The sequence below is a fragment of the Vidua chalybeata genome, chromosome 1 (genome assembly GCF_026979565.1).
Source record: "Vidua chalybeata isolate OUT-0048 chromosome 1, bVidCha1 merged haplotype, whole genome shotgun sequence".
Lineage (NCBI taxonomy): Eukaryota > Metazoa > Chordata > Aves > Passeriformes > Viduidae > Vidua > Vidua chalybeata.
In genome coordinates, this window is record NC_071530.1 from 42,088,101 (window position 1) to 42,106,639 (window position 18,539).

Here is an 18,539-nt window from a genome sequence, read left to right on the forward strand (position 1 = left end):
CTTCTCAGTTAGTTACACAATTTTCAGGACTGAACACTGAGAGTATTAGTTATACAATAAGTAATGCTGAAAGACTATTAGATTACTAATGTCCAGTTTTTCAGTGCGCACAACACATCAGTAATAAATTAAAGATCAGGCCCCACAAGCTCTTTACCATGTATCTTCTCCACACATTCTAAGGACTGACCTACTACAGCTGCATAGCTCCTTAAGTTTATGATATGACACAGACAGTTTTCTGGGAATGCACAATGCAACTGCAAGCCCCATTTTTCAGATTCATAGAAACCTGTGAGAGGACATTTAAGAAAAAAAGCCCCAAACCCTATCTGACCAGAACAGATTAATCATCCAATCACTCAGGCCCACTGCTATTCAGTATTATTTACTCCTCTACACTGATATCTGGCTGTTCTGTAAATCACCTTCCTGACCCACCACATCACTGGAATTGTTATAAGGAGGGACCATGGGAATTGTTATCATCATTTTAATTGAGGAGCTGGGAACAGCTGGTTGTATGTCCTTCCATGCCATGTGCTCATGCAATCTAAGAAATTAAGGAACTTAGCACCTTATAGGAAAATGGGAATCCAAGTATTCTGCTTCCATATTAAACTATACATTTATTTAAAAATATTTATCTTATTTATTTATTTATAATATTTATTTATCTTTAAGAAGTTAAAGCTGGGACAAGCCAAAAGTAATTTCACCCGCAAGTAACCGTGAAATCCGAGTTTAACAAGAACACTAATTGTGTCCAGTGCTATGAATTACTCTGGTAAATTATTAAACAACAACTAGGTCACCACTCTTCTGAGTCAAGCTTTCTGCTAGTTACATGCTCAACTAGGCATTTGCATTCTTAACTCTTGGGTCAGAAACAAAACCAGTCACTATTTCCCCTAAGCTGAAACTCTGTGTACTGTTTCTTCTCAGAAAAACCACTACATCAGCGAAGAAAATACTTTAAAGATCTCATTTATTTATTCACAGAGATGTAAAGCTGCAACACATCAACAAGAAAACAGTGCAGGGATATGGCCACAATGAAATATAAGTGACATCTACAGATCACAGTCCCAGAATTGTATTTCCTAGTCCTAGGGAGGCACCTGGATACTCACGAAAATTATTTAGGAAAATGTATCAGAATGGTAAAGTTGCCCATTCCTTCTTTTGTTACTTACAAGAACTGTTTACAAATACTTAGATTTTAATTCAGAAGAGGCATTGCATACATGTATAGTTTGATGAATACAGTCATCAAGCTGAAGCTTTAAAATTAAAACTATGTTTGCAATTCTGTCCTGTTGTACTTGCTGAACTGAAAGAGTAAGCAGTGGAGGCTTTCAGGCAAAAAAAGTGAGCACCTTCTAGAAATACTATTTTAGGAAGAAAATATTTAGTTACCTATAGTCAAGACTTAATCCTTTGTTTGCCTCCTTCCAGAAAAGATTTACCACATTGCTAGATGTTTTCCACACTTGAAGAACAAACATTTATTTGAAGAACAAACATTTATTTAATCTATTTGAATATTTTTTCTGATAACTTTGGAAGGCTATAGTTGTATAATTTCTTTGTACATATGTGCTAAATGTGTCTTCTAAATGCATACAGGAACATCCATTGCTTACATGGTCTGTCATTTTTATTTCTGTGATACAAAGCTGTAAGTGCTACCTAATGTCAAAAATGAAGCAATGGACCTTTCAAAACAGTGTGCACACCAGCAATGGAGATGAGTTATGAAAGAAAACTGAAGATTCCAGCAGTAGTTCCACTTTGTAAGTGAGCTACCCACTGCCAGAAGAGGCAGACCCCACACTGCTCTCATCACCCACCACTTCCCTTACACTCTGTTCCTACCCATCTTTTTGTAAAAAGTCAAGAGCAAAATCTTGTATTTTGAGGAGTTAGGAGGTCCACTGGCCTCAGCTGCTTGCTATTTCAGAAAGTGGGAAATAAATCTACTGGCAGCCCTCATTTTTGTAATTTTTTACCAAATGTACTTACAGGTGTTACACATCGGAATTTAACCTGTGTATGTTTGTGGCCATGTAGTAACATAAACCAGCGTGCACATGCATGCTAAAATAATCAATAACCAGCAGTAGGGCAAAGCATTGCAGAGGGTGATTCCTTGCATCATCAATTTGGGGTTAGTTACATTCTTCACATCCGTCTGACAACATCTGGAGTAACAGAGGCTGGAAAAATCAGAGGCTAGCAGGTGGGGTGAGGGGGTTGCTGGCCTGCCAAGCATTCAAAGAAGTCACCCTCTTTGCCGACAGACCTCCACACACACTTCCACACTTCTTTTAATGCATCTAGGGAAGGAGACCAGAAGGTAAGGGAAAGCCCTGGAGACACCCACTGAATGACCTTAGTGAAAGTCAAGGTGATTAGTGTGAGACTAGAAGATTAGTGGGGACTATCAGTCTCCTATGTTGATGATTAAATACAGTAATAAATAATGCAAACAAAAGGGATACACACACAATCATCTGACAAAGTGAAGCTGCAACCACCACGTGCAGGTGCCAAGCCACCACACAGGATCTGACACATTGGCTGGTTGGAGCAAGTGTTCCGAGACCCTGGTTGCAAGCATAAGAAAGGATAACAATAAAGAATTATTTCTATATTTTGACACTTACTGAGTGAATGAACATTGTGTTATGTGTAGCTCAGGATAATACTGCTTGTCCTTAGCTGCTTGAATGTTAATTTGAATCAAGATCTTACTGTCAGAACCACTTGAATTGCCTGAGGGTAACTTTCAAAAGAACTGAGAATCAAATAAAGGCACAGGTACAGTGAGCCTGTCCCATCCATTCACCTCCACTACTCAGATCAAACCAAATGAAGAATGTGGCAAACCCTATTCAGCTTGGTGAGAAATGACTCCATGCAATACAATTAATGGATCTGCAGCCAGTTACAAATTTGACATACTCACAAAAAGTTTGTGAAAACTTAGATACTGCTGAAGAATTGAAAACATATATTCTAATAATGAGGTATGTACTGAAGCTGCTGAACAGTCTATTTGATTTCTGGCTTGCAGTGTGGATTTAAAAAATTGAAGCTCTACCACATAAAAATATTCAGCAGAAATTGCTTATAACTCTATCTAGGACATATAAATGTACAGAAATGGAACTCGTTCTCTTACTTTTCGAGCATACGATTTACCTATATTGGAGTTATACAAATGCATGACTTACAAGATGTAGTAAGCTTGAAATCATTCAATGGAGGCATCTCCTCCCACACACCAGCATTACAGACCTAGCTGTCCTGACCTGTGGAAAGTCTCTGCGGCAGAACAGCGAACCAAAAAACCTGGGGTTTGCAAACAGATTGCAAAAAGGCAACAGAACTACACCAAACCAGAGTAAACGAATACAATACCATTTGCTACATGATCACCTGTGTTGTGGTTTGACATGGAAGTGAATTTTTTTTCAGGAAGTTGGGTCAAACCAATCAGTGGTCAGGTTTGGATATTGGCACCTGGAGTGACCACTGAAAGTATGGACACACCTCTGAGAACACCGGGGGTTAAAAGCAAGAACTCCCAGCAGAACTGTCTATTTGGTTCTGGTTGTCAGAGAGTGCAGACTCTCCCCTGCCCATCCATGGGCTGGGTGGGGGAGGGGAAGCCACGCGGCCTTGTCCAGGTAGGCCGAGGGGGCTGAAGGTCTGGAACCGAGCCAGCTCCTGCGGACGGAAGGGTGGAGAGAAGCGGAGATGCCTTTGTCGTCATCATCCCCCCCCCCCCCCCCCGAGGGAAAGTGACAGAGAGCCTGATGGCACCTGGAAATTTGCCGGCAGAGGAGAAGGAGAAAGGGGGGGGGGATGATGCCCAGCGTGGGAGATGGGAATGCTGGACAGAGATTTCAGCCGTCCAGGGAGTCTGAACTTTTAACCCTTTCTGGGAAATGAGGGCTTTGTAAAATATTACTCCTCCTCGATTTGTAGTGGAAGAGAGACAGTCCGGAACCTGAGATGTTAGAAGAAGAAATATTTAGGTGGGAGGAGATGATGAAGTAGCTTTTGGCTGGACTTTTCTTGTTAGCCATGGACTGAACCAAATTCTCCTGCAATAGAGACTGCATTTTAGGGGGATGCAGTGGTGACCCAAGGAGACCTGCTTCAGCTTCTAACAGTACAGGAATGGCAAGAACAGAGGAAAGCTGAGGAGGGAATGGTGATGCCCTCTGTCTTCAGAAAGAAGATGATCTCTGTTCCTGGACCCTTGGCCCCAGGGGAAAGTGGTGGGGACTGTAGTCCCAAGACAAGAAGCTGAACTGTTGTCTCTTTGGGTCTGTGGCAAAGCATCCTTAAAGGAGCCCTATGAGCAGTCTGTCCATGCACGGTGGTGAGAGCACTGTGACATGGAAAGGAGAGTGTCACACTGGCAGATTTTCTCCAGGCGGTTGCCATGTGTGACATGGAAACACAGGAGGTGGCAACTGTGTTTCCTGGGGGGGTCTGTGGTGTAAGAGAGACTTCTCTCTCCCTTGATAGCTTGAGTATTGATTATCTGAAGGGTGGTAATTTGATCAGGAATCCCGGGTGATGTTTCATGGTGGGTGTTTTGGAAATTGGGAGGAGGTTTTAAATTTGGAAATTGGTTTTAAAAGGTCTTCATCCTGGATTTAGTCCGTGTGTCTTGTGTAGTAGTAGTTTAATAAAGTTTTTTTCCTTTGTTATTAAGCTTGGGCCTGCTCTGCTCTGTTCCTGATAACATCTCACAGCATTTATTTGAGAAGGTGTATTTTCATGGGGGCGCTGGCATTGCGCCAGTGTCAAACCGTGACAACCTGTCAAAAATTTCCCACCCACCGAGACATGACATGCAAAAACCTTTCTAAAGTGTTGAATATAAAATCAGCTTTTCACTAAGAATTTTGATGTTAGTATGGTAATCAAAACTCCCAGTACAGACCAAAAACCATGCAGCAGTGACAGGATAGTGAAGAACATGTTTTCCTAAACAAATTCACAAAGAATTATTTGGACTTAAAAATTACATCAGTAAGGAAGCCAGTGCTCAGGTTATACAACAAATACACAATAAGTTGCAAAGGAAGGATTATGGGAAAGTAACTGAATGTACAAGCAACAGAGCTGCATATCTGTTTTCTTGCTCTCAGGAAACAAATGTATTTAATATTTTTAAATTAATTTTTTGCAGACAATATTGCAAACTAACAAAATTTTAGCTAGGGAGCAAGCTCAAAAACTTAAAAAGCTGTAACACTCAGTGAACTCACTGGTCAACTACTTCAAGCTTTACCCTTTACCCTTAAATCTTCTTAGAACGAAGTTGATCTCTCAAAAACCCTAACCTCCTCCTCTCCTGACTCTCAGAATTAATTTCAGCCATTTAGAAGTAAGTAAGGAAAGAAAAACAAATTAATGAAGAGAATTTGGTACTGTTTCTGCCCAGCACCAAGAAGAATGACATTGGGATTTTCAGGGTCTTTCAGCTGACAATGCAGCTATAAGCACCCAGCAATTCCAGCTAGCTCCCATTTAAGAGACTCTTACACTGTAACAGAAAAATCCAAATGTAAACTATCGGAAAGGCAGCTCAGAATCTACCCTCTTGTTTATGCATAAAGTATTTTTGCAGTACTGTGCTAGCAAAGGAATTTGAAATTGCCAATATGTTGAAATCTAAATATAAGCAACATAAAGTTCACTCTTCTAAGGTCTTACATAAACCTCATCCCATAAAAACACCATGATACTTCTCACAACTCATTCAGCCTTTTCACTTGTTATAGAAATACTAAGAATGGGCAAAAAAGGAGGAATGAAAAGAAGCATCAGTTGTTCATTACTGGTGAAGAGGTCAGCGTATCAAATTTATGGCAAAGTGTCAATTTGAAAAATAAACCTGTTTTACTATAATGCTCTATAAACACTTGACACACAGTTAACACAGGATGGATGCTTAAATGAAATAACTACAGATACCCTTTTATCATTTTCATTATCTCCTTTTTACTGTATGCTTTCTGCATTTTCCTCAGCATCAGCAGTAGTCTACACAAAGCTTAAGAGTACAGGATGGTTTCTTCCACCATCAACACCACTAAGTTTTCAGAGCAAATTCTATATTTGGTTACTAAATTTCAAGTTTATGGGTAATAAACCAAAACAATAAAAAGCAAAAGAAACAGTCAAGGATGACACAATCAAACAGAACTTTCTGTGTCAAAATGTCAGAGAAAAGTAGCAGGCTTGCTAACTTTCTATCCATTATTGAGTTATAATGAACTTTTCCTTTCCCATTTCGTTAATTTAATAGCCTGCAATATGAGAATACTGGGTGCTGTTTACATGACTTATTATGGCAAGAATTGATCCTTCTTTATTAACAGTTACCAGCAACACCACCATGGCAAAAACCCCTAATATGTAAAGAAAAATATTTTAGTAATCACTATATCCAAGGTCCATCTTGGTGGCTGTTTATGCCAGATTGGTGAAATTCAGGCATGAAAAAGGCATGAAAAATTATTTTAAACCAGATAATTATGGTTTAGCCCAGCTACAGAAAAGCCAAAAAGTTAACCAGCAGACCTATGAACTATCAAGGTGGAAAGAAAGACTGTGACTCAAGGTGAAGGACACCAAGCTTTTAAGTCAGAGCTGCCACTGACAAACAGTAACATAAAATCATGACATCAAGTCCACACTTAACTAGGCAGGGATGTTTCTGCAACAAGGCTCAAGATATGATTTCATGAGAACCTTAAGAGCATAAGCAATTTTAGGAGTCCTTGAAGTCCTTCATTCCTGTCCCTAAAGTGCAGCATGTTCTTTCATGCTTATGTCTTCAGAGAACAGTGAATATAGTCAGAACCATTCAGGCATACACAGTAACTGTTGTTGTGAAGGCTGTATATCCAGGGACAAAGCTTCTGCATGTACAATAGAAGTCAGATGTAGCATCCACAACAATTTGAATGAGATGTTCCTAGGACAAAACACTCTGGCCATTGCAGACAAAAATAAGGAGAAGAAAAACATTCCATATTTTACTTTCATTGCGTGAACAGACTGAAAATCCTCAGGGAAAGACCTTGAAGCGCATACTAAAGAGGCAAGAGGCAGAAGCAAGTATCAGGAATATACTATGGGAACAAAAAAACTCTTTGCTTTAAGAAATGTCTGTTTACCATTTTCACAAGGAGACAAAAAATGGATGAAATCATTGTCAACAGGTTAAAAAAGGGGTAACAATTTTTTCCCAGATGATATTATAACCCTGCCCATAAAGTTCTGTTTAGATGAGTTTTGAGCCAAGATGTTCCATGCAATTAGATGTTGTGAAACTCTTGGATACTTCAGTAATGTTAAAACTGAATGTTTTGAAAACCTCTGCATAATATTTCTAGGAAGTGTAACATACATCAGCCCCATTCCAACACAAAACCCATGATAGGTTATTGCAGAATATTGTTCTACATTAGGGCAGAGGTGAAAACAATGCATTCCTCATGTATTTACTGCATCTTGAACTCTGTGTTCAGAACATTCAACATCAGAATCAATATAAAAATTCAGAAGCAAGTTGTTTTTATCAAAACTGTTTTTATTAGTTACTGTTTTTATCAAAATTAACTACCACTTATCAAAATTAACTTGAAAATGTACCTCATGAATGTGAATCCATAACCAATGACATTTTCTGGCTATTTTAGAGATATTAAAGTTTACTGTGACTATTTTAAGTCATTTGAGCAACCTGATCATTCAAGAAGTGGAGAGGACCTACAATTCTGCTCCCTCCCATATTGGGCCTCAGACATAGGTACACAGCTTGCAGTACAACTTCAGCATTGCAGCCCCCTCCCCCTTTCTTCTCAGCACTGCCATTTTTTTTTAACCATATGCATTCTTTTTTCTATGCTTTTATAATTTCTTCCACCCTCTTTCCAGCTATACCCAAAGGTGCCCATTTCAGGGCAAGTGCTTTTTCAGTATGTACCACAAGAATGAAGTACATGGAGTGTTACCCAAGCCTTCAACCTGCAGTGCTCATACTGCTTACAAAGAAGCTGTGATAGCACCCAACTCAGTTTCACGTTCTTATTTAAAAGCTAAAAAAAAATCCAAAGAAAAAACATATTAGCAACTACATACCACGTATGGAATAACACAGAATACAGAGGAGAAGCAAGGGGGAAGCTGCACAGCTCCACTAAAACTCCTCAACCTTGTGACAGAGACCGCGGGTTAGGTACCACAGAGGTCCTACAGTAAACTCATGTCAGATAGAACTTGGCAATGCCACACATTTCATGTGTTTTTACAAACAACACACTGCACATTGCAGTAAGAATTTGTGAAGCAAAACATAACTAAAATTAAGGAAATTAAAATTTCCTCTTGGTGCCCCTCAGATGTTATTCAACTTTGTACTGCTTTTATTTTATTCGTACATCAACTGATGTACTCCTGCTGCCCTTCAAATATTGCATGACTTCAACCTTGCTTAATCCTTGTCAGCCTTCTCATACCTACCATGCCAGCAGCCCACATTTCAGCCTGTTCCCAAATTCCATCAAATTGGACAAGAGCAAAGCACACATGCAACAGGCACCCCTCACTAACCTGCACCATTGCCCACCCACACTCTACCCTGCCTCTCTTTTGGTAAAATTCCATTGTATATCGTGCACAATTTAGATCACAACATTAGGAGGTGAATGTTTTCATTTTTCCATAAGGGCCCAGAACACAGATATAAGACTATCTAAAGCATATGATCACTTCCCTCAGCTCCAAACACGCTATACACAAACCCCACTTGTACACAGGTATCAATACTTGCATTGATCAATCAAGTATTGAAGTACACACTGAGGGTTGTTTCACTGCAACTCTATGATATGTTTTCTTTATCACAATCACCTAAGGTGACAAAGATGTCAAAATGCAAGAACTGGTATTCAACATTTTGGACTACCTATCCCCATTCCATTTTCTGGAAAACCTAAGAGGTGCACAATCCTTTTGACAACAGACTGTTTTCTCTACATGCTTACACCACAAATGCTCTAGATGTCAAGGAAGTGCAAGTAGTCTTAAAAATAGTTAATAAGTCAAACAGATCTAAAAAGTCATCACATCAAAAGTCCCCTTATGGAAAGGTAAAGATGTAATTATGAAGCTTTTGGTGTCAGTATGACACCAAATTACTAAATACAACCAAGAAAAAAAAAATCTACAGTGGTCTGTTAGAGCTCTAACCCACCCCATTTCTGTATTTTGCCATTTGCCACACCCTTCTCTCCCTCACTTCAATATATGAGCAGACTTTCCCAATGGCAACAGGCGCTCTTACATCTTTTAGAGAATGCATTTTTTTTATGCTTGTGTCTTCCCCTTCCATAGTCTCCTACCATCTTGAGATTTCTAGTACAACACACTCAGAGCACCTTCCTTCTCTGCCATTCCTCACCATGTCACTATGTGTTCTTGCTGCCACTTAAAATCATCCTTCTACCCTCTTAACCTTATTCCAGATCGACCTCATTCCCTTACACAGCTTTACTGACTCACAGATCTCTCTTCTCCACTGACCTCTCTCCTGCTGCTCAGCTTCCAATCTGGATCTTTCTGAGCCAATATAAATGCAGACACTCACCTTTCCTCTCATGCCCTCTTCTCCCTGGCTGTCAATACAAACCACGTACAAAAAAAACCTATCCCATCAGAATTGCAAGTAAATACTCAGAAGTTATGAAACACAAGCATCAAAATTTCCTCAGCAAGAAATCTTAATAAACCACTATATAAAAGAAGAGACATTTTAATAGTTTGTCAGCTGGGAGAGTTGTTCAGAGTCTCCCACAGAATTTCAGAACAGTCAGAGAACCCCCAGCATACAAACACTGTCCCTTTGAAAGAGGAAGGTCTCTGACTGGGACTATCATCCCCCAGCAGGCTCTAAAACAACTTTTCATATACCTAAATACATGCAATACTGGCTAAAAATTGTGTTCTCCAATGATCAGTAGTCACCAGCACTATAGCAGCCCCACAGCTAGTTGCCCCTCTAGAGTTATCGCTTCACTGTCACTTAGCTTAGCCCCATTTCCACTGGGGCTAAGACCCCCCCTTAATTCTACCTCGGCAGCTTCTGAAGAAGTGTCTTTGATACTTGGAAAGTGGGGTTATGAGTATCCTTCTTCTGTTACGAGAATGAGAAGATAGCCCCCTGTTACATTTTGCCATCTTTCCCTCTCTCCCGTTAGTCTGCATTAGGAGAAATGAGAGATCTTGATGAACACAGACCTTCCCTCCCCAAATTCATACAAGCACCACAAAACATTAGAAATAATCCTGAAAACCTGCTTATACAAATACCTTCTGATGAGCTCATGCATGTAACACAAAAGGCTTTAAGTACTGAAGCTGTGACTGACATAACCCTGCTAGCCAAAAAGACAAAATCAGAAAAGAGGAAGGAAATGACCTTTAACCTTTTTCCACATCTGCTTTCCACACTGCACTAACATCTCACTCTTTAAAAATGCAAATTGTAGCTACCAAACCTGTGTTCGGTCACCTGCACTACAGGAAGGAAGAAAAGGAAGCAGGACCCTGCTTTCAGCAGCCTACCCACTCAGTTTGCTTTAAAACCTAGATCATGTAACTAGCAAAAAATTCAGGCAAAAATTCTGAGTTGAGAGTGTCCATTCATGCTGTAATACTGTGAACCATCCTACAGTATGGTTGGAGATGTTGGGTAACACTCCATGAGACACAGGCTCTATCAAACCTAATAAACTATTCCTCTTATTAATCAAACAGCTCACTTCAAAATTGAGTTCTGTAATACCAACAAGCTTGAAGGATAACACAAAAATAACTGTGAACACTGGTGTTAGAGTGTATGTCTTTACCTTTACTCCAAGCCACTATTTTGTGAGACTAAAGGCCACTTACAAACAATTTGATGTGGGCTTGTAACTGCAGATGCCTTAAAGTTTTGTTTTAAAGAAAACCATTCCACTTATCTCAGAGGGAAAAAAAAAAACCAGTATTGCAGTTTGGGGACCTTTTTCTGTACGTATACATACATTCAGTAGCTGTTCTTCCTAGTTATATTACAAGCCATAAGCAGTCTTGCTGCATCCACCATGAATAAAGTGAATTCAATACTGGCAAAAGGCTCTCACCAGGTTGTCAGCCTCACAAGCAGAAGTCTCCATCTATAACCTACACAGAGAGGGTCCAAGGCTGTAAACAGGTTTGGAAATCACTAGCAGGTGACATGTTAACCAAGCAATTACTGGCACTGTGACCACTAAAACATTTGTTTAGTTAATCTTCCAATTCAAAGTTAGGACAGAGCCATGAATAGTTTTCATGAATATTTTTCAGCTGAGATCTTCCAGAAAGTAACTGAACCACTATTATTCTGTTTTCACCATGCTTTGCACAGTTACCAAATTGCAACAAAGCAAGTGTGTTGCATAACAAGTTGAGTCACACTATTGTTTTCAAAACAGATAAACTTTGTATTTATTATTTCTGTGCACCTGTCACTAGTAATTTAATCTAGGTGTTTGAGAGTATATTGTAACTTCCTATCACTGCCACAGCATTCTAAATGAAAAATCATTTAACATATTTCTCTTGTTTATAAACCTCCCCTGGGTACTGAGTGTTGCTTGACTACAAAACATGAACAAATGCTAATTTTAATTATTGCTAGAAACTGACCAATAAAAGCACTAACATTTCAACACAAATGCACTTTTTGAATTCATGGAAAAGGATGATGATATTCTGTTTTTAGAAGTCTTTAGTGAATTGGGAGGCTTTCTCTGAAAAATACCACATCAACATCTAATCATTCAGAAGTTCTGAAAACCAACACCCCTTAAAAGCCACCCAGCTGTGTAAACCACACGAGAAACTTGCAGCAATCCTCTTGAAAATTCAGCCTAACACTATGTCCAGATCAACGAGTGTTACGATCCTGCAATCCTGAAAGGCAACTCAAGTTGAGGGTGCTTGGCACTGTCTCAGCAGCACTCAGCACTCTGTGTGATCAAACCAGACAGCTAATGCAGTTCAGGCTAATGCGCTGAATGAACACACAAACAAAACAGGCTGAGCCAGAGCTATTTTAAGACTTGTACTTAGAAAACCTGTAAACCAGCAACAAGAAGCTTTACAAACTACTTGCATTTAAGACTGTGAAGGGGTCAGAAAGAACACAGAACCAAGAAGGGTTTCACTTGTAGTTTCAAGTGGGTAATGTTGCAGAGGTTGTGTGGAGGTGAAGATTTTGGGAAGCTATTTTAAGTTTGAGGAAAGGAGAAGAGTGCAGAGTTACAAAGTAAACAAGACTGCATAGTGCTTTGAAAGGGAAGCTTTTGGAGTTTGCATTTGAAATGAGAATGCTGCGTACATATGGCAATAATGGCATAACAGGGAATTTGGAAAAGACTGATAGTCCAGATCTGGTCAGATTGAGCTGATAGAGCAGGAAAATATGTAAGACGAAATACCAAAATCCCAAGCTGGAAAAAGGAGTAAAAGAACAAGATTGAGGATGGGGGTAGTTTTGAAATATAACCAAACAGACACATAACATGACAACATGCAAATGGCAGTATATTTAATTAAGAAGTCATGAATGCATGGCATGATTTTCATGCAAATAGCTGAAGAATTTTAAGTGTGATTTCTCAAAATAAAACAAGACTTAGTTATGCAAGAAGGGAGATGTAGAAGAAAAGGCAAGAAATTAGTTTTTGAGGACTAGGCAATCAGTAATGGGACATACCACCTAATATTTAAAGCATAGAGAAAGAGGAAAAAGTAATGTAAACAATGCATATAAAGCATATTTACACATCTGACAGAAGGAATAAAGCATATGTATGACTAAAGTAGAGCTAGATATATTCTTCTAGAGCACTGTTTGGATTAGAACCATAAAATACGATGGAACAAACTGTGAGATAAGTGACCAGCAGATACATTAAGTACGTTTGGTAAACAAGCTCAGAGATAGGATGACTGTATTATTCTACAAGGGCAGACAACATATCTGGGGGCAATTAAAGGGTATAAAAACGGGTCTGCAATGGAAGTTTAAGTGTAACAAGAAATAAAGCATACACTAAGAAGGCATACTTGAGTAAAGAACATGTGAATTGAAGAACAGATCATTGATTAGTAACTGGTATGTAACCATTTGACTGTACACATGCAAAAGATATAGTGAGGAACTATGTAATTTCAGGCTAAAGAATGATTATTAGCTATAATAAAGTAATATATCAAGGGTGTAAGTGGTTAAAAACAAGTATTAGAGACACATGTTAAGAACAGGGTCAGGGTAACTTATGCCATAGGACTTATTTCAGTAGATGTGAATGCCTTGGCACAGTGAAAGGAAAGAAAAATTTAGCAGGGATAGCACACAGTACTGGAAAAGTTAGAGCAACAGTGTATGCTTGTAATTTATACATGTGCTCCCATCTCCTACTTATATAAAGTATAGAATGATGACACAGAGAGGCTGACAAGTGTACTGTCTGCTCTACATCAAAGTGATAATATAGAATAGATGGAACGAGAAGATGGGGTATCTGTATGCACGCATAAAGCCGCAGAGGCACACAGGAGCATGGGCCAGCACTGTGTACAGCCGTGTGACCTCTGTGGCGCAAAGGCAAGGGTGGGTGACAGTCCGAGTGCGTACCTACACCAAAGCAAAGCGGCAGAAAAGGCGCAGGGACACGCCTGCAGGCAGGTGTGCAATGACAACAGCCGGCCAGCCACGGCGGAGCTCCAGCGCAGAAGGGGAAGCAGCGGGGGGACACGGGGCTTGCAGGGAGCCGGCGGCAAACCCTGCCGGGAGCCTGCCCGTGCCAGAAGGCGGGAAGCCATGGCAGGAAGGCGGGCTGTGCGGCAGGAAAACATGGCAGGCAGTGTGCCCACACTCCGGGGAGCGCCCGAGCGGCGATGCCGCAGCGCGGCAGGGCCGGAGCGGAGCGCGGAGCCCGGCGGGCGCTCCGGGAGGCGGGAGCCCACCCAGCCCCCGGCACAAGGGCCGGTCGCCGCCGCCCCGCGGCCCGTAGGTAGACGGGGCGAGCAGCACCCGTGGCGGCACGGCACGGCACGGCACGGCCCTGGCGCACCGAAAGGCTTCCTGCCGCCGTCCTGGACACCCGCGGAGAGGATAGGGGTTATTCCGCGGCCGCTCCACTCACCCTTCGCTAGGAGCCTCCTCCTCGGCCATGGCGGCGGCGCGGTGGTCGGCAGCTGACAGCGGCGGAGGGGCGGCGGTGGCGGCGGCCGGCAGCGCAGCGAGGGACAGCGCGACGGCGGCAGCACCGGCCATCACGGGCTCCTCCCTCTCTTACTCCCTCCCTCATGCCCGCCCGCCGCCTGCGTCATCCCCGCGGGACCACCCACTCCCCCGAGTGCCGCCGTGCGCGGCCCGGCAGCGCCCGGAGAGCCGCGGGCGGGCCCCGGGGTGTGAGTGGGCGCCGGGCGGGCACTTGGCACGGTGCCCCACAAACGGAGCGGGCCCCGGGCGCTCCCCAGGCGCCCGCCAGCGGCATGGCTGGAGCAAGGCTCCCGTTGGTTGGCTCCCGATCCCGGGATGGCGGCACAGATGACGCCCGTGCAGAAGGGCCGCGGCTTGCCGGGCGCGCAGAGGGGCGGCTCTGCCCCGTGAGCGCGGGGCCCACGGTGCATGTGTGTGCAGCGTGTGCTGTGCACACTGTACACTGTGCAGACATAACTGTGTGCACACTGGGCATATTGTGCATATCTACCCCACTGTTTTCTCACCGAGTGGCGCACGGGGGACACAACACCGGGCAGTGGCATTGGAGAGGTGGCAAAGCCCCCGTGCCAGCACATAGCTGACAAGTAAAGCAGGAGAGGGAGCAGAACCCAAACTAAAGCGTCAGCTCCTCCACAGACATCTTTGGCCAACTTGCTCAGCAAGGCCTGCAAAGAGGGCAGCAGGGCTAGCCAGCACTAAGTGTTCCAGGTTATAATGTTTGTTTTTACATTGCATATAAATGTAATGTATATTACATTTATAAGAAGCAAATTAGGAGTTCTGGATGCAACTTAAATATTAACTATCCCTAAGACGATTCCAAGTAGAATACCTATTGTGATTGTAATTTTCAAGTGTTTTGATAGACTCAAGTGCAGCCGTGCCTCTGGGGAGGAGAATGCTGGAGTGTTCTTGTTTTAGACAGCATTTGGCCTCATAATATTGGTTGTGTTATTGTTCAGCTGCCTAAGAACTGCATTTGTATTGGGCAATCAGCAAACGTTAATTGAAACAAAGCAGCAAAGTGCAGCAAGTGGAAGGAGTGGCAAGAAGATTTTAAGTCTTGCGTTTCTTCTGAATTTTGTCACTGAGCTCTAAAGCTGTTTTTAGAAAAACAGATGGAATGATGATTACAGTTTCTTTTGGTTTCTGAAATCCTTTGATAAAACGTATAAGGTGAATTTGGTAATAGCTGAAATAATTCTCAGTTAAAACCATTCTGCAATTTGACAACAGTGGTTGTTGGGATTACACAATCTCAGCTAAAGTTTGTTTGGCTGTGTCACAATGGTTTGGCAATCTGATATTTTTCTCAGGAGAGTGTATTTTTATTATTGCTCTGAAAAATTTTATTTGACTATCAGTGTGTGTAGAACTATACGATCGCTGGCAAAGGTTTGCAAAGATGGTTCCTAGAATTTGCAAACTGCCTGAAACAATAGCTCTGAATACTATGATTTTATTTTGTTGGGGAAGATGAAATAGCAAGGCCCTATAAATATGATGGCCTGGCAAAAGAATCAGAGAATACAGATATTGAGATGAAAACAAGGTTTGAAATACCAAACCTTAATCACTGAGCATCTCGAAAACAATAATATAGCCAAGCTGAAAGCAATCCCACTTTCTGATGATCTAAAAGGTCAAATGGAATGTTCTGTCTCACCCCCCAATGTATGGTTCATCCCATACCTGTAACCCTCCCCTGAAGTATCAGGTGTCTGTAACCCCATTGGCCCAAGTCCTGTCCCAGCCCACCTTGAAGCCCCCTGATAAGGTGTGGCCGAGGGACCGGACGCTCTCTTGGACCTTTCTTCTGGGACGCCCACCTGGCACTCTCTCTCTCTCTCTCCCTCTCTCTCTCTCTCCCTCTCTCTCTCTCTCTCCCCCCGCTCTCCCTGGGCCTGCCACGAGTTGCGGCTAGCAACTCTAAGCAGGGCCCTTCATCCTTTACAATAAACCATATGCTCTAAAGACCGGGCTTCAGAGATCCTTCACCACCACCCATCCAAACCGTCCTGGAGCCCAGCAGTCCCCGCATATTTCTTTCTAATTTCAACGGAATAGTAAATTTAAAACCTCAATAAATGAGATTTACATCCTACTAATGGAATGTGCAAGTGTTCAGACACAATTATCTCTGTGGTTTTAATTCAATTGTGCTCACGTGAACACTAATTGGTTACGCTTGTTTAAGAGTGTAATTGTACAAGCAGCCCACTCCCACTTAGCAGTCCTTCTTTCTTTTACTGAGGAATGACTCAGTTTCTTCAGAGCTGATTTGATTATGTAAATAAATCAGCTGTATTTCTGTGTATGAAGAAATGACTGTGATGATGCTGATAGAAGAGAGTTGTGCATCCGTTGGCTAATGTTGCAGTGGAATATCAATGAATGAAGGACAGCTATATTATAATGAGCAGCAAATAGTTCAGATGAATTTTTCCATTTTTGTATTTCAGAAAAATGTCTGGACACTGAAAATGTCTCAAAGGGAATGGTTCCTGCTACTGTTTAATCTCGCACTTTTCTGCATTGATGTTTAGTGGGGCTTGTAACTGGCCCTCATTATTGAATTAGTTTAGTACCATTCTGATATATTAATAAGTGGTATGTTACCCATGAGTAAGCTACTTCTCCAGACTGCATCAGTTGCAGTTTGCAGCTTGTTAAAATCAGTCTGACCAACAAACTGCAGAGGGTGTTGACTTGGCCAAGTGCTACAGACTAAGACTGTCTAAACACGTTTATATGAAAGTAAGGTCATCTGCTCTTATTTTGACATTTTGTGAGGCCTCAGAATAGCACAGAGAAAGCAGAATAAAATGGATTGGTTTCTGTAAATGAACCTGTTTGTGATGGCAAGAGGACCTTGGGGCTGTTGTAGAATGCCTCTGTGATGTCCTGTCCATGCATCGCTGTCACTGGAGGTCTGACTTCCTCTGCTGTCCTCCTTCAGGAGAGAAGGCTGTTTGTCAGCTGCCTCAGGAACTGGAGGTTCTGTGTTAGCTGTGCCTAAGCCTAAGCAGAAGCCCAAATAGCACTAGAAAACTGAAGATGTAAATAAGGAACTCTGCCCAGAGTCCTGTTGTCTGTGTTTGTCTGGGGAGGGCTCTTTGTGTTACTGAGGTGTGGGAGGAATCCTGGCATTAACTGAGCTGCTTCTGCCTGGTTCTGGACCTCAGTACTATGGCAGCAGGATGTTTCACTCTTGGCTAAGTCACTGAAGAAACAAAAAGTCCTAACTGTGTCAGTTTTCAGTGGAGTCTGGAGACCCATACTGCCAGGCCCTCTCAGATGCCAGTTGTCTACAGGGCCACGGCAGCCCTGGGCAGCTTGTTCAACTTCAGATCTGTCATACTGCTTTGTGGACTCTGTCTCCGTGCTCCCCTCCAAACTGGAGTGGCAGTTTGAGACCAGTGGCAACATGCTTGTTGTGTTCTTAGTGTGTCTGCTCCTGTTAGCCTGTTTCCTAGACATACGTGGGCGTAGGCAGTTTTAAATGAGTACAGGTTGACCAAGAATCATTCAAATACTGATGGAGATCAGTAGATCCTCCTTCACATTCACTTTGCCAACATCTTTCAACCAACATGTCTGCCTATGGCAAGCATAAGGAGGCTATTTGTACAGATTCCCAAACTCCTGGAAGCTGTGAGGGATGTTGGTGACATGGGAGGTCCTCCTTGAAGCAAGGCTAATGCTTCACTATGTTTCTTGTTCCCAAGGCCTGCCCTGCATGGGAAAGCAGTCTGTCTCAGCCTCTTGTCCTTTCACATCCTTGCTGTGCAGGAGGGCACAGGAGTGCCCCTTCCAGGACTCATGTCTGATCGCACTGTGGGAGCAGGCTGTCTGTGAAGTGGGAAATCGATGACATGGTGGCCACGACTGTAAGGGGACCGTCCTGGACTGAATGTTTGGGGCAAACCAGAGTCTCTGTGAATTTTGGCACTTGAAAAAAAGAGGTATAGTTGAAGAGAACTGTAAGAAGAGTTTTGCTGGTTTCTTCACCACGGTCATGTGATGAGAGTAAAGAACAGAGCAGTCCTGACTGAGCTGCTGTTCACACTGTCTCAGAGTGGGTTTGCGTTCATAGCCTCTATCTGCCCTGTAGGCAACATTTTGAAAACGTACCCATGGCAGTTGCAGTAGAAAGTTGAGTAACTGTGTGCAAGAGTCA

The 18,539-nt window shown here is 42.3% G+C and overlaps 1 protein-coding gene across 2 annotated transcripts in view; it reads right to left on the reverse strand.

The window, feature by feature from the left end:
• ABHD5 (abhydrolase domain containing 5, lysophosphatidic acid acyltransferase) overlaps window positions 1-14,407 on the reverse strand; it is a 28,666-nt gene extending 14,259 nt beyond the window's left edge. Inside the window, exon 1 of one of the 2 annotated variants that reach the window (XM_053953825.1) lies at window positions 14,277-14,407. In XM_053953825.1, the coding sequence (XP_053809800.1) occupies window positions 14,277-14,407 (131 nt within the window). Of the gene's footprint in view, window positions 1-2,508; window positions 2,604-14,276 lie in introns of those variants that run through there. The other variant, XM_053953834.1, reaches the window with a different exon arrangement.
• Window positions 14,408-18,539: the final 4,132 nt, after the last annotated feature.